The 16,469-nt window shown below is 42.7% G+C and overlaps 2 protein-coding genes and 2 non-coding genes across 4 annotated transcripts; 1 reads left to right on the forward strand and 3 right to left on the reverse strand.

Annotated features, from left to right (window-relative positions):
- The first annotated feature begins 2,912 nt into the window (after positions 1-2,912).
- On the forward strand, positions 2,913-6,112 carry LOC125523197 (membrane-anchored ubiquitin-fold protein 3-like). Its single transcript, XM_048688248.1, has 3 exons — positions 2,913-3,346; positions 4,791-4,958; positions 5,571-6,112. Exons 1-3 carry the CDS (start codon positions 3,214-3,216, stop codon positions 5,624-5,626), a joined length of 357 nt encoding a protein of 118 aa, XP_048544205.1. The 5' UTR covers positions 2,913-3,213; the 3' UTR covers positions 5,627-6,112.
- A 734-nt stretch (positions 6,113-6,846) lies between these two features.
- Positions 6,847-14,299, reverse strand: LOC125523196. Its single transcript, XM_048688247.1, has 7 exons — positions 13,998-14,299; positions 11,498-12,830; positions 11,187-11,242; positions 10,844-11,077; positions 10,222-10,513; positions 8,315-8,511; positions 6,847-7,238 (listed from the first exon to the last, which is right to left on the reverse strand). Exons 2-7 carry the CDS (start codon positions 12,806-12,808, stop codon positions 7,085-7,087), a joined length of 2,244 nt encoding a protein of 747 aa, XP_048544204.1. The 5' UTR covers positions 12,809-12,830; positions 13,998-14,299; the 3' UTR covers positions 6,847-7,084.
- A 1,589-nt stretch (positions 14,300-15,888) lies between these two features.
- On the reverse strand, positions 15,889-15,960 carry TRNAW-CCA. Its single transcript has one exon. It is a non-coding gene; the product is annotated as a tRNA-Trp (tRNA).
- Positions 15,961-16,061: 101 nt separating this feature from the next.
- On the reverse strand, positions 16,062-16,133 carry TRNAW-CCA. The gene has a single exon. It is a non-coding gene; the product is annotated as a tRNA-Trp (tRNA).
- Positions 16,134-16,469: the final 336 nt, after the last annotated feature.

Genomic DNA, 16,469 nt, shown 5'->3' on the forward strand with positions numbered 1-16,469 from the left:
TGTGCATCCTACCGAGTATTTCTTTCAACATCAAATGAAGAGTAGATGAACATACAAACAAACAACCTTAAATACCGTGAAAGCAAATATGCAATACAATATTGTCACAGTACTGAAAAGAATGCTTGGAAGATAAAGAATCGCAGATAGATATCTATCGGCAACAAAGAGCACCAAAAATAAATTACCGAAAGAAATGCAGTAGGATAGAAATGACCGGTGGTGCTTGATGACGACAGATGATTTGGTAGACCAATTCACTCTTCTACTAAAGAGCTACGTCTTGTTGGAGGGACTTGTGATTGAACACAGAAGATAAATTCTCTTTGTCCTATTCTCCTCAACGTGAAGTTCCTCGAACTTTAGTTGATTTCACTCATGGTAGATTCTTTTTGGAAATCTCCAAACCTTCAACGGACTTTGTCTTCGGTGACCACAATTACTCTTGGCCACTCTTCACAAACCACAACGACTCTTAGTTGTTGAAGACTTTGACTTGGAAACGACAATTACTCTTCGTCACTCGAGCTGACACCTATCCGTCTAGAGAGTATTCAACTCTCAAGACTAATAGGTACAAGAACTCTTAACTCAGATCTACTGTGATGCTCAACCACTCTCTAAGTTTTGGCTCTTGATTTTCTCGGAGAGGGGTGCTCAATCAATCTTCTCAGAATCTCAAGCGGAGTAGCCAACAAACGACGTTGGAGTGGGATGTCTATTTATAGTCATAGCCTTTCCGGATGGGCAATGACCATTTTGGAACACGCGGTCCAGCTAATGGCCAACCGACATGTTTCCAACAGTCAGATTTTGAGCACAACGGTAACATTACTTGAGGAACAAGTAATGCTAACTCCTCAGTTCGAATCAAATATCTTGCATCTCCGAAGAACGTCTCTGGCTGACAAGTATTTATTCGAAACACAAAGAGATTTATCTCAAACTCTCATAGGTTTTGGTTAAGCATCATAATAGTCAAAAGTCTTGAATACTTATACCCCTCTTAATAGTACGATGGTCCTACGACTCAAACAAGAGAAAGAAGAACAAAAAAACAAATGTTATGTCTTCGCTTTGTATTCAATCTTCTCGACTACAGTCAGTCTTCTTCGGACACACCGAATGAAAATTGCTTCGTTTCAGCAATAAAAATTTTCAGGGCCATCTCTGGCATGCAATATTCTTGATAACAAACACTTTGAGACATGACATTTTTTTCTACAGTGCAGGTAACCTTCGAGGAAGTTTATAGCAAACTTCTCGGAAGTCACAATCTTCTTGATAGTAAGCCTCTTGAAGCATATCAATTTCTCTATTGTGCAGATAACTTTCTTAGAAGTTTATAGCAAACTTCTCGAAGCAGCATACTTTTCGGTAGCAAGCCTTTTTATAGCAAACCTTTCGGTAGCAAACCTTTCAATAGCAAACTTCTCGGGAGATTATAGCAATCTTCTCGGTAGCAAATCTTTTGGAAGTTTATAGCAATCTTCTCGGTAGATCTTTCGGAAGATTATAGCAATCTTCTCGGTAGCAAATCTTTCGGAAGATTATGGTAATCCTCTCGATACTCGAGGGACAATTTCTCTCTGTGTGAACTAGCAAACACATCAGTCACAAACTGTTTCTGACAACAATCTCCAAAACACAAGGGGCAAGTAATTGCACCAATAGGTTGATTATATGGGTCCCTTAATTTTTTTGCTTTTTATAGGGGCTGTTGTAGCTATTTTTTGGCCCAACTTTCCGTAAAGGAAAATTATTCATGGCGAAAAGAAATTGTTGGTGATACTAAGTCGGGTTCCCGTCGCCCGCTCATATGTGTGACACTGGTGCAAATTGCTTGTGTGGCATACCACGTCATCGAAATTAGCTCATCTCGGCCAAATTTTATGCCAATTTGCACCCGCTAAACAAGTTCATGAACTAAACTAAGTGCTATTTTTTGTCTTTGTCTAAAAGAACACAATGGCCAGTTTTTTCTACCTCAAAAGAAGTGCTATGTGTTTTTATCGATTAGTGTCCCAAAGTGCACATTTCGTAGAAAAATAAAAGATGTTTTAAAATGCATATCTATAATAAATTGATGTGTGTACGTGAATTATTTTCTCAAGGCTACGGGCAAGGTCGCCGACCACAAAACCCAGCTGCCACCCATCGCCTACCCCTCTCGCCGCGCCGACGCTAGCTACGAGGTCCTTATCGGGGCGGCTTGCCGTGAAGGTGCTAGAGTGTTGTTACGACTGCGAAGGAGATGGTGCTCGAGCGGCGGTCTTCACCAGGCGGTGCGCGATGGCAATGTTGGTGAAGGCGGCGGCTGTTGGATGGACCCAACATGACGCTCTTCATCGCTAGCTCGGCCTGACTAGATTATCGGAGAAGAGGGCATGGATGCATGGCTTTGCACGGCGACGAGCATGACATCAGACCCGAATCTATTATACAACAAGATGGGTGTTATTTTCCAGGTTTTCTTTATGGATATTCAGTTTTGGTTTAGGACGGTGTTGCCCGGGGTAGGAATAATGTTTTTCCCATCCTATCACCACTCTGTGGGTCTGCTTTCTGCTGGCGAAGGGTGTGTCAAGCCGTGTCTTTGATGGATCTTTCAGGATCCGATCAGTTTATGCTTCTGGTGGATTCATTTAAATTCGAACGGTTTACGTGGGCTTCAACTACATGTCCTTAACGACATTTCTCTCTCTCTCTTTAAGGGTGTGTTTATAAGCGCTTGTGATATGGTCTCAGCCCTTTTCGAAACAAAACAAAAAAAGCTGTTGTATGTGCAGCGTTATTAATCTATTTAAAAATGCTGTCGACACACACAATAGTCGCCACTCAGCAGCAGGTAGGCGAAGACAGCTATTTTCCCACTACAGCTCGAGGATAAATATAGTTTTCCGCGGGGGACGTATCTGCGAAAACACCGAGGAATCCCACTCCCCTCTTCTCTCTCTCCCTCTCTTCCTCCCTCCCTACCCTCGAGACGCCCGTCTCGTCGCTTTGCTCCCCACGAAAGAATTCTAAATTCTTGCTTAACAAAACGAGAAAGCGGATCCTATCCTTCGTGGGATCCGCATCGGTTCTTGCCCTCGCCGCGCCGAATCCGGCAGCTTTTCTTTCCTCCCCTGAATCCCTCCGCCCTGCCGTCCGCCGTCCACTGAGCCGCCGGTTGTTGGGATCTTGCGTCGGGGGGCGATCCGGCCGGGGGAGATGGCCGGCGGGAAGGAGCCGATCGAGGTGAAGTTCCGCCTCTTCGACGGCACGGACATCGGGCCCAACAAGTACGACCCCGCCACCACCGTCACCGCGCTCAAGGAGTTCGTCCTCGCTCGGTGGCCGCAGGGTGAGGCCGATCGACCTCCCTCCCCCTCCCTTTCCTCCGCGTACATATATATACACGCCTCCGCTTTTGATGCCATGTGTTTCGGGGCGGTTGCTTGCGCGGTCGTCTCGCCCCTCGTGTCCTCTCCATCGGTTTCTTGATCCGGTATGAGAATCCCTGTGCAGATGGTTCGGTCCGGATCTGGGAGCCATCCCCGCCTTTCCCTTTCGCGATAAAACACAGTGATTTGATCAGGTTGCTCCGCGGGTTGCGTGATTCTTCTGTTCTTTGGCCAGTTAGGTAACACGCGTCCAGGTTTCCAACTAACTGAGGCTTTTAGAAGTCTCCTTGCCCGTAGTAGCCAACACTACGTTGACAGGCAGAGAATAGATATGTCAGTACATCTACAAGTTCTTGCATTTTCTTAAACGGGCAGACAGAGGACATATTTTTGCGGTGATGACATTTGTTGCTACTCGTTAGTGCTCCCAAAGAATTTTGGATCTCTGTATCTTACGATGCATGCTGAAACATGTGATGACGGATGACAGGACCATTTGAGGAGGCTGTTTGTATGCCTTCTTATCCTGTTGGTGTCCTTGGATACTATCCTGATATTTAGTGGTCCAGTCTCAGTTCTGAACTACTGGGTGTGAAGTCCAGTCAGTGCTTTTATAGGGGCAAATCTGGCTGGGTTACGCTCGTAACTGTAAATTTGGAGAGTGTTTTTAAGCACGAGTCTGGACTGTAATGTAGGCGCATGGGAAGTACCAAAATACTAACAGCCGAAGCGGCAGATTAGTTATGATGCACACTTTTTTAATTGTTTGTTTGGTAATCAAACAAGAAACACTAATTTGGATCGGAGGCAGTAGCTGTTTCTGCAGAAATTGTCCTTTGGTTAAGTTTCCTCAAAACCCGACGGCAAGGAAAGGAGGAATTAGTGGCAGCAGGAAGCTCCAGTTCTTATTTGCCTGCACAGATTAATAATAGGAACTGAGCTAGCTCGCATGGGTGAAGTGGATGTACAATCCCACTACTCAGGTTTAAGTCCTCATGAACGTGATTTTTGTTCCTGTTTTGTCTCTGTTCTTCCTCCGACATGTTCATTTAGTGTCTAAGAAAACATGGATTAATTGATCACTGTGACATGTTCACAGTAGAGAAGGAAATAGATGTTTCCCTTTTGCAACATATGCAAGTGTGTCCTTTGAGGATAAGGCCGCAAAATGGTCCATAACATGTCGATGACCATGCTTCAGAAGGAGAGTTTACCTTGTGATGAGATATTTTGAGTTTGCACTTCCAGGGCTTTGCCCTTTTCTTTTCAGGGGAATGGTATACAGCTTTTGCAAGTGCTTCAAATTCTCTGAATACTGCTGTTGATCATTTCAGTCTTGTAGAAGCTTTATGGAATATATCATTATCTGTGTTAAGAGTGCCTTTTTGACAATGTTTTTGACAGACAAAGACATTATTCCAAAAACTCTCAATGACGTGAAGCTCATCAATGCTGGAAGGATACTTGAGAATAACAAAACTCTTGCCGAGTCTCGAGTCCCAGTAGGAGAAGTTCCAGGAGGTGTGATCACGATGCATGTTGTTGTACGCCCTCCCCAAAGTGACAAAAGTGGTATTGCTTTGATTTCCCTCTTATTTATTCAAAGTCCCATCTCTTTATATGTTTGATGACCTCACTTGGTTTAAGATCCGAAGGGTTGAACTTCTATTATGTGTGACCTGAATGAGAATTCTGACTATTGTCTGTCCGAAGAAGTTGGCATCCACCTTTTTGCCATTCTAACAGTCCTACTCCTAAAAAATTAAGACTTAAGAGTGCACACATTGTACTGTATATCTCTAGGTGTACATTTTTTCTATGCTGGTCGTAACATTGTTTTCGCCTCGTTTAGTTGATCCATTACCCGATGCTCAGTTCTGTCAGCAACTTTGCCATTGAATTAAACTAGCAGTTTATGCTTCCGACTCTTTTTTCTCATTGTCAGAATGCGATTAGATGACTTGTTGTTGCATGCTATTCGCATTGCGGCCGCTATCTGATCTCTTGTAAATGGAACCATTTTATTGTGATAATCCAGAGTATGTTGATGTTAATTTAAAGGGTAACTATGTGGACAAGCATATTGCACTCCAGCATTTACACATTTGTTTAATTTGCTTTAGCATCGTAGTTCCGTCTGATTTGTTTCTGATCTTAATGTGCCACCATCCTTTTTCTTTCCAGATAAACACCTCTCGAATTCTCCCAAGCAGAACAGATGTGGGTGCACGATATTGTGACGCTTTCGATTCAGCCCGCGTTGTGTATTTCTGTATATTGGTGCCATCCATGCTCACAACGATTGCAAGTTCACCCTAACACTTGATTCTTGCAAGCCATTCTTGAATGAAATGCCTAGAGACGGTAACTTAACACCCATATATATTTCATCTCTGCTCGACAGTAAAGTTTGGTTACAGCGGGGGGGCCTTCCATACATCATATGTAAGCTGTAACGGGTATGCAGGAAGTCAAGAGCTGGGATGCTTGCTGTTGTTTTAAGATGTAGACATTGTGTAGTGACGTCGGAAATGAGGTTCCACTTCTTTTTTTTTTGCTTCTACATATATATACTCGTCGTATAGTATTTGTCGAGATTTTTTCCCCCAAGTTGCCACTACATATTATATCTATATATATGTAATAGGGAAGTGATTTCTGTCCAGAAGTGTAAAGGGAATATGTTTGGACTGACGGAAGGCAGTTTGTATGTGTGTTTTGGTTCTTCTGCTCGTAGCTTTGCAGTTGCAGCTGTGGTGTGCTCGGAGCAGTTGCCTTGTCAGCTTGTGCTGGACCGCGCCGGTGGCAGCCACTGGTCGGGCTGTCGACCATGGCGTCGGTTTGGCCGTCACGTCGGCCAGCTACCATCTGACTGAGCAAAGAATTGTGACAGGGTGGCTGACGACGCCAGGGATGATAACATGGCCAGTTTTCTTGTTACTTCGGCTATCCATTTTTAATGGTCATGAATTAGGAAAAGGTTGAAAGTGGGTAGCAGGTAGTACCTTTTTTAGTCTTCAACCACTACGCAACACTGGAGGCCCGTCTGGGTCGAAGGAATTTCCTAACCACTCAATATTCAGTCCATGGAAGTTCGGCGAACTCATTTGGTTAAGACAAAATGCAACCTCCAAAGATTAATAAACAAGGAACTGGAACTGACATCTCATCGCTCCTCCAAAGAACCTATACAAAATCCAGAAATGTTCATATATGACAGCTACATTGCTCAACAGTGAATGCATTGCAAGATTGAACAATGCATAAAACTGTTAATATATGACAACTTGGGTAAGCATTAAAAAATTGAACAGTAAATCTATCTTTTCTCAAACGAAAAGAAGGAAAAATAATAAACACCGCACATGCCAATGCAAGGCATCAGCGAACAAAACATCTGCAGGCAACAACTGAGTGCCAGCAATACCGAAGGCAACATAACATCTGCAGGCAACAATAATTGAGCAGTCCCAGGAACAGAGATATGATAATCAACATGCGCCCATTTAGTCAAATGAACGGAACATGGTTGATTGGCGGCCATCCAGTTCGCTACAAATCCACAATACATGAAAATTCTTTAGTGCACCTGACTTCGCAAAAAAGAAACTGGGTACACCGGTAGTTCTTCCACAAATCTTTGGGCAACATGTATACTAGCTATAAGGAAAAAAACGTTTGTATAATCCTGGCTGCAGCTAGATGTTCAAGCTCCAGTCATAAGGCTGATACGAGACCTTCAGTTGAGTGTTTGCGAGCAGCTCCAAGAATTGCTCCGACGCTGCAGGCTCCAGATAATTTGCTGCATGCTTCAGTACTTCTGTCTCATTCTTACCGAAGTCGGCGTTATACCTGCAAACAATTCAGAACAAGAGTTTTTGAGCTGTATCTCATTTTACCAAAATCTGTGTACTTATACCTTAAAATCATTTGGACCATGAGTTTCCAAGTTAATATTTGGTAACTGATGCTCAACTTCTTGCCACTGTTATAATTTCATCACAGTGCATATCAGGTAAAATTAACCAAGTTAATATTTGGGACTTGCACTCTAGCAATATAACTGTGTAACAAATGTATGATCATCCGCCAATCTGTCAAGTAGTAACATGGTAATGCATTTGTTGTTATCTCACGCAGAATAAATGGCCGATGTCACATCATCAACGAACTCATTGAAACCACATTCCCTTAATTTGCTGGGCACTGTGCAGTTCCAGTTGTATTTCTAGTGACCACAGACTAAATGCGGGTCATAACCACCTCACATACCGTTACGGCCTTCAAATTATTGGATAAAGCGATATCACTAAGCATATTTTAATTATTCTTCATTAGTTATAACCCTAATAGGGCAAAGCACACAAATCCATATCTATAAAAATTATCAGCATCCTGCTATATTCCAGTTGAAATTACACGCAAAGTAATCATAAAAGGCCACATGAGTGTTAATGCACCACACAGAGCGCTACAAGCTTGGTTGACCCTTTTTGAAGCACTACTCATCATATATTCATTCATATCCAACTTAACCAAGGGCGAATTCAAGTAACAAAAACCAAGCAAACATTAGAGGACTATGTCACTATGACACACAAGAATAGCACCATATCAGACTGGTATTCTACTTTGTCTCCAACTACAAGACTGAAAAAGCTAGATCACCTAGCAATAAACTTATCTAGCTTATGTTTCGAGCAGCTCTAGGGCTGTAACTTATACCTAGAGTAAACTGTTTTTTGAAGTCAGTAGTACTATTGAACATGTCAATGTGCTAGATGTTCAGGTAAATAGCTCTATTAGATGCATTGTCATTGTTATACTACAAATTCTGGTACCGAACAGTCACACACTACTAAGCAAGAACGGTAAATACTCAAGAGCACATTGGTAAAGCAAGAATATCAATCATTCTATTGTCTTACCATCGTAAGATCTTGCTTGCAGATGCAACCTTTGCTTCAGGATCAACAATCAGTCCTCCATTCCTTACGAAATCTCGTGCAGCTTCCATTAACTCTTTATCAATATTTCCCGGCGAGTAACACCGAAGTGCAGGCCCAGATTTGGTACCACATACCAAAGCAAAGTGAACAAGAGGTTCAGGGTATGATAGGGCCACCTGCAATTACAAACAAGGAAAAAAAGGCAGTGAGAATTTATATCACTGAAAAATTAGCATCACTTAAGAACAAGGTTTACGAGTTGACGAGTCGTTCCAAGGTTGAGACTCATAGACTAATCGTGACTAGTCTAGACTATTGCTGGACTAGTCGACATGGTACTGTAACACAAACCTTGCAGTAATCAATTACTAAAACCTAGTATCAGTCTGTAGTATATACACTACATAGCAGTAGCACAGTACAGTATAAATACAAACTGAATGCATGAGAAGTGGATAAATACAAATTTTCCCTCCCACGGGTTGCGGGCTGGGCAGCTGGCTCACTTATTCCCTCCCAATCCCTAAAAAAAATTAAAAAATTGAGTCGAACGACTCAAAGTGCATGACTAGTCCAGACTAGTCCCTCCACGAACTAGTCTACCCGAATTTTCTAGTCGACATCCAGAATGCGACTCATAGACTAGTCTATCGACTAGTTTCGATTAGTCGCTCGACTCGTAATGCTTGCTTAAGAACCAAGGAATTTAGTAGTTCAAAATGACGGTGTTTTAAATAGGACGTCACACTAATATCGTAGTGCTGCTATAGCATGCTAACGGTTGTGTGCATTATGTGGCTGATTTGGCAAGTAGGTACAGTTATGGGATCCCAGTGCGCTAAAACAAGTGGTACAATGCAGATCAGCTGGCGCCCAGTTTCTATATATAGTCGTTTTGCCTTCCCTTGGCAGCCCTTTATTGCATAGACGACCTTTTCAAAAAGGTTTTCACATATCTTCAATCTGACTTTCTAGAACCATAGAAAACAGGTAAACATATAATGGAAACACAGTAGGCCTTGCCTTCTATATTCCTTCGGATTTCCGGGAACTGATTACGCCCTAGGCCCAACATACTAGGTAAGTTTCAATCATTTCTTCCGGAAAAAAAAGGAACATCCATAGAACTAGTTCTGCCTTCTATATGACCGGTATATGCCATCTGATGTAAAAGGACTTCGACCATACACTAGTACGCACTGTGCTAGATAATACTCACTCACATGTACCCTTGCACACATGCAAACCGATATTATGCTGCACCGGATATTAAATTATATCAACATGCATTTATGAGAAAAGAGACCCATGTTATTTGTTTGAAATAGTAGGTCAAGATAAGTTGAGTTTATTTCTTGCACGCAATAGGCAAGTTTGAAATAATCTCCACCACACTAATGTTTGGCAATTTTTACAGGCACCAACACAGATCAAGCATGTTTCCTTTAAGCTGCCCTTTCTATGAAGAACCACGGATAGATTGTATACCCTAGAGTCTAAACAAGAAAAACACATTCACGAGTTTAATTGTTGGAACACATCTTACTGAATATGTGCTTTGCTGCATGCATATACTCCCTCCATTCCCTACTATAAGACATTTTAGCTTTTTCTTGATTCGTATGTATCCAAACACATTTTAGAATGTATGTTCACTCATTTTAGTATGTATGTAGTCAATATTTTGAAATAGCTAAAAGGTCTTATATTAGGGAACGGGGGGAGTACTTAAAGAAGCATAACTGATATAATAAAAGTATATAACACGAAAGCTTCAAGACAAGGAACATGAGTCCAGGTATCATCAAGAGTTCATGACAGGACAGATTTTTAGTAAACAGAAACATATAGGTTCCCCTTTTTCGGAGTGGATCTGCTTTGTTCACCTTGGATCTTTGGTCTTTCTGTCCGAAAGGTTTCACAAGATTGTATGGTGGCCTTTGGTTGGCACGCAGAATGCCATTTTCAATAGCTGACAGTGAATAGGCACATCCACCAATGACATACTTAAAGTCTCCAAAGAACTTTTTCCTGTCCAATGGTCCAGCAGGATGACCACATGTCACTAACGCATGGATAGCCATCATATTGTACAGATTTATGAAGAAAGCAAGCTTTTCTTCACGTGACAGGTCACTAGTTTCCACCCTCTGAAGCTCCTCAGTTGTTCTAATATACCTGTGCAAGGAATATGAGCTTCAGATAAGTGTACCGATCACCTATGGCATTAGGGCAATCAAGAGATGAGAACCAGGTTATCAATTATCAGTCTACTTACAGCACGTGCTACTATAAATTTATAACACACAACATAAAATATATAGAGATATACTCAGGTAGAAAATTGGAGTTTACTGATCAAATTATGAACTTGAACATATGTATCGACTAAAAGATTATCAGAAGTAGTCAGAACAAGCAATTCATTTTAGTATCTGCACATAAATTATACATGGATTATGCAGTTCCATGTCTTTTGCATATACTTAAGTATGTACATGTGCTAACCTTTTAAATTCCTCACAACCCTGGATGCTTCTGTAGTCAACATGCCTACCATCTTCAGATACATAAGCCTCGAAAATGGCACAAGACAACTTTCTCAACCTTGATGCGATTTCCGCCATGGGTTTTGGTGCAACATCAATGATGCCCCTAGGGATGTTGTAACACTGTGTCATAATAACGGGATCATGATCTAGGAAACGGTAAGGCTGATTTCCATCTTCAAAGACATTTTCACTGCAATACAAGCAGTGTATTAATAATAATAACCTCCAAATATTCCAACCAACGGAGACATAAATAATAGAAATAAGAATAATATCGTAAGATCATTTCAAGAGCTTACTCTAGAACATGACGAAAGAAGTGTTTGCTTGCAAGCTTTCTTCCAAATTCCACTGCCTGCATGGATAATATGTATCCACAAAATGTTAAGGAAGGTAACAGTACAGTAGGGAACATACAAAACAGATGTGCGCTTTCCTAAATGTGAAATCCTTTCCAAAGATCTGCTATAAATAATGCAAACTTGCCATATATACCTAAATTAAAATAGCCTCAAAAGTCAGACAAAACCAAGAGTCGTGTTGTTTAAAATCCACATGGAAGTACTATATATAGCATGGCTCAAAAAATTGTCAATAGTAAACATTTTACCTCATCTCTCTCCAAATACTGATCTTCTGATATAAAATCCACAGCCTCACTGCCAGGAAAGCAGTTACTAAATCTTCTCATTTTGTAAAACCTATCCTTCGGTGTAATCGACTCTCTCATTTTTCTGACGATGGTTGCCAACTCATCCATCTTCCCACATCCAGATTCGTCATCTTCTCCGGGTAAAGGAGGCAAAGGAGCAGCAGAGGAGGGCTCATCATTGAAAAGAGCACCAGTTTTCTCATTGAGTATGCCAGACTCCTCCATTTTCTTCAATTCAGTTAAGCCTCCAATCAGCAGGTCATTGAAATACACTTTGGGTACTATGGATGACCCAGTATTCTTTTCCAACTCCAACTTCCTACTAGGGAATATATCAATGTTAATCTCAACATACTTGAGCCTTTGCTGATGCATGAACAACCGAACCATTTTGCAATCTTCACATCCCAGTTTTGTGTATACGATAATCCTTCCTTTTGCTATTGGTTGCTCTGTCAAACCAGGCACATTTGCATCCCCAGCTTCCCCAGTTGTAGAAGTAACAATATCTCCTCCAACTTTAATCAAGTTCAGTGGATTCCATGTGCTTCTTTCCTCGGATTTCTTCTGTACCTCTTTTGGCTTAATTTCAGAATCTGAGATGGTCTTCTCACCATTGCCACTTGCTGAAACATCATTCTTGTCAACTTCAACAGGAAGATCATTCTCATCCTTTCTGCCAGATAGGCGGCGTATAAATGTTGACACTACAATGGCTCCCTTTTCCTTAACAAAATTCCCGATTGCAGCAGCTCTTTCATTGATCACAGACCCTTGCTGAGCTTTTGAATCAAGCTCCACAGATTGATCAGAAGAACGCCTCATTGGTTCCATTTCAGGAATCTCAGTTCCATCAAAAACTGGCTCTTCAGATTTTTCTTCTTCAAGAATCTCTTTCACAGTCTGGTCTGAATCTACAGGTTTCATGGCATCAGGGCTTCTGCTTTTATCCATCTGCTCATTGAGATCCTTTTCTGGGTTATCTCTCCCATGGAACTGCCCTTTTACCTCATCGCTTGAATTCTCACTCGTTGAATTTACTGTTTCTTTTACGCTCAATATTTCTGTTTTCCTTGACAAATCCCCTTCATCTTCACCCTTTTCTCCAGTATTAGGGGACTCTTCACTGACAGAAGTTTTTACCACATCCTTTTCTCCAGGATTAGGGGACTCTTCACTGACAGAAGTTTTTATCACATCCTTTTCTCCAGGATTAGGGGACTCTTCACTGACAGAAGTTTTTATCACATCCTTGTCCCCATCCTCCATGTCGCGAGGAAAGCTTACCAATCTGCAAAAATAGCCTTAAGTAAGAAGCTTGTGCATGCAAGGTACTGTAAACTTGCAAACTAAAAATGGCATGGAATGGATGGAAATAAAATTCTGCTGGATATTCTTCAATTAACAAGCCAAATAAAGGAGAATATCAAAGACATGTGGCACAGTGATCTCTACCATATGACGAAAATTTCATGCAGTGAGGGAATGCTCGCATTTGTCATATGTCGACCAACACGACACATATGTCAGAATGGAATGAACTGTTATGCAAGTTAAATTTGCATAGAGGGCATTTCTTTATTCATTTAGCTACAAAAAGAATCGCATGGCATGATTAGTACCAATCAGCAACTCATATGGGTATGGAGGTGAAAGCTTTTAGACTTTTATAATGGCATAAACGAACTAGATAGGGTAAATATGCATTGATACAGATTTGTCACTCGCTATCTCAAGAAACGGATACTGAATCGAAGGGTGCACAGTGAAAAGCCTCTGTTGTGCATGATGAACTGCTAGATATGCACGCGATCGGCAATCAGAAGCAGCATCCACAAATGCTCTGCCCGCAGGACGACGAACCATGAAGCCTGGGCAAATAGTACCTGACTGATTGACGCCCCAAATGCAAACACGTTGCATCCAATAAACCACGGGGCCAACCAAGCACCAGTACATCAACATTATCAATCTGGCATGGCAAAGCTGTCATTAGCCAGTACTAATCCGCGCAATCACCAAACCTCTGGCCATATGCACGGTGCTAGGCATGTGCGCACTCAAACGCATTTACAGGTTGAGTGAGATCTTACGCGAGACAAACCCCCGGGTTAATCGCACGCGGAAACGCACGGTCGCGGTGTTTGCATTTCCGACAATAAACCCGCACCTCACCTCACCGCCCACAAACCGGATGAACACACTGAACCAAAACAACCAATCGGCGCATAACCAACCGGACCCAGCTCGCGGATGAAGCGCCACGAGATCCCACTCCCAGCCCCCGACATCGCTATGCGATAAACCCTAGAGAAACCTCCCGCCGAACCGCGGCGGGCGCGAGCAGGGAACCGGCCGGGGGCATAACCCCTCGCTGGATTCATCGCCGATTCGAACCGCACGGCGAACAAAATCTCAGGACACGACAGCGGAAAAAACGGGGGAAGCGGATGCGAACCTGAGCCCTGGAGATCTCGGGCCGACGAAGACGGCGACGGGTATTAATTGCTGCCGAGACTAAGCGAGGACGGAGGAGATTGAGCGGCCGGGCGAGGCGAGGCGAGGAGGGAGGGAGGGAGCGGGCGGCGTGAGCGGGGGTTTAGCGGTGGCGTGGAGAGCGAGAGGAGGTGGATTTTGACTGGGGCGAGAGGAGGGGGAGACGGGAATGGAAACGGAAATGGGCAGCGGCGGTGGAGAGGAGACCCGGGGGAGGGGGGCTGTGCGGGTGTGTGTAGGAAGCGGGAACACCGGAAACTGACGAGCCGAGCCGAGGCGGAGGGGGGAAGGAAAGAAAAGCGGAAAAGGCTGCCCGGGCGGACGCTTCTGACCACGTGGGTCGGTCGACGCAGCAGTCTGTGGACCGGGCGGGGGCTTTGACCGTGGGCGTGGCGTGGCGGCCCACGGACGCCCCACGGATACTCTCTGTGTTGCGGTCGTGCTAGAACGGGGTCTGGTTTTGTTTTGGGGGGGGGGGGGAAGACTTTTTGAGGAATTTTTATCTTTTTTTAGGATGAAAATTAGGGGATGGTGGCTTGATTTTAAGCGTGAGCGTCAACTCTATCCAAAAAAATTATTTTTAAAGGATGACAATTAGGGGATGGTGGCTTGATTTTAAGCATAAGCGTCAACTCTATCCAAAAAGCTCTAGATACGAATGAATTTAACGCTAAAACGTGTCTAGACACGTTCGTATCTACACGAATCTAACACAGATTTTTTGGGACGGCGGGAATATGTAAAAGAAAACACATTTATATTATGGTGTTTAGCATCATTGGAGGGCTTGTGAAGGTGTGTCTTCGGCGAATTTCGTGGATTTAGTCGGTGGTTATCTTTGATGGGTCTGTTTGGATCCAGTCTTTGTTCATATGTCTTCAGGTTGGATCTTTTCGATCTGAGCTTTTTCTCATCGGCGACGGTTGCTGTTCTGGTGCGTTGGTCTTATGAGGGCTTAGCACGACGACTTTCCGACTATCTGCTACAACAAGTTGTGTCCGGCTCTGACGAGGGAGGGGCGATGACGGCGGCGCGTCTTCGGCTCGCTTCAGTGTTTGTAGTCGTCGCTAGGTGGTCTATGACTATGAATGTAATTTCCATTTTTTTATGATGTTCATTGTACTGTTATGATTGAAGATGAATAGGACGGCAGTTTCTCGGAAAAGGTAATAGGAGCATTTTTTTTCTCATTGGTAGAAGTTTTTTTTTTATTTTGCTTTAATAGCTAGCATCATCGAGCATTCAGACTACAGAGAGTGATGCTACGCGGACGATAACCTTTGCCCAATCTGTTCATGGACGACCATATCAATCACACCATCCATGGACACACAATTTTTATGGAGATTTGTGATGCACTTTCTTCTATGTCTGCATTGAAACAAAATAAAAAGTGTTGCGCATGTTTTTAACTAAATATGACTATTCATGGCTTCGTGGATGGTCCTTTGGGACACGTGCAAAAAGATTTTTTGACTGTCATCAATAAGGTCAGGCCGGTTTCAGTATGAGAATGATGACAACAATGTGTCGACGATTTGTTCTGACAATAACAATGGTCTTTCGTTGATTCATTAACCTTAATATTATTTTATGTTTGTGATGCTTTGTAGTTCCCATGAGATTTTATAATAAATATGAGTCATTTTCAAAGTACAAATATAAATAGAGTCATGAGTAGCATTCTGCTTAGCCAAACCTGGTCTTTGGCTATTACCCAGCACCTACGTCGCACTCATTTCTTGGACCAGAAAAAACGCTTAGCCAAACCTGATCTTTGGCTATTGCCGTACAATCGCACTCATTTGTTGGACAAAAAATAAATAAAAATGTATCGGATATTTGTTCGGGATTGAACCCTACGTGAATCGAACACGCAACCTTCTGATCTGGAGTCAGACGCGCTACCATTGCGCCAAGGATCCGATGTAATGTGTTGCTATAATTAACATTTTTAACACATAGCCTAGGATTTAAATTATAATACAAGAAAAGAAAAAAAGAAACGGATATTTGTTCGGGATTTTGAACCCTACGTGAATCGAACACGCAACCTTCTGATCTGGAGTCAGACGCGCTACCATTGCGCCAAGGATCCATGTGATATCCTCCTACAGCAAATTCTGAAATACATATGTCGTTCTTTTTTTTTTGGAAAGACAACGCTGAAATTTTTCTTTTGGGTGACGATGCCGCATGGAAACCACGGCGTGGATTATTATGGCAAAATTTTCATTTTAAGGCTAGCATTGGAGCATACAGGGGCACTTGCCGTTTGGGCCTCTGGTGCACCCCAGGTATGCACAAGTCTTCAGAACATCAGGCAAATGAGCTGCTGAAACCACACAGAACCAACAAAACGGCAGGCAGAGCAACCACAGGGCTTCAGCTCAAACCAAAGAGAAACCAAAGGAGCTAGACGTGTAATCAGCAA

The sequence above is a fragment of the Triticum urartu genome, chromosome 7, assembly GCF_003073215.2.
Source record: "Triticum urartu cultivar G1812 chromosome 7, Tu2.1, whole genome shotgun sequence".
Lineage (NCBI taxonomy): Eukaryota > Viridiplantae > Streptophyta > Magnoliopsida > Poales > Poaceae > Triticum > Triticum urartu.

What these genes read in the sequence shown, in the direction of transcription:
- LOC125523197 (XM_048688248.1), top strand. Translation starts at nt 3,214, where the DNA reads ATGGCCGGCGGGAAGGAGCCGATCGAGGTGAAGTTCCGCCTCTTCGAC. An exon ending in CCTCGCTCGGTGGCCGCAGG is followed by an intron (nt 3,347 to 4,790) that starts GTGAGGCCGATC and finishes TGTTTTTGACAG; the next exon opens with ACAAAGACATTATTCCAAAA. An exon ending in TCCCCAAAGTGACAAAAGTG is followed by an intron (nt 4,959 to 5,570) that starts GTATTGCTTTGA and finishes TTTTCTTTCCAG; the next exon opens with ATAAACACCTCTCGAATTCT.
- LOC125523196 (XM_048688247.1), bottom strand. Translation starts at nt 12,808, where the DNA reads ATGGAGGATGGGGACAAGGATGTGATAAAAACTTCTGTCAGTGAAGAG. An exon ending in AGTATTTGGAGAGAGATGAG is followed by an intron (nt 11,243 to 11,497) that starts GTAAAATGTTTA and finishes TTATCCATGCAG; the next exon opens with GCAGTGGAATTTGGAAGAAA. An exon ending in TTCTTTCGTCATGTTCTAGA is followed by an intron (nt 11,078 to 11,186) that starts GTAAGCTCTTGA and finishes CTTGTATTGCAG; the next exon opens with TGAAAATGTCTTTGAAGATG.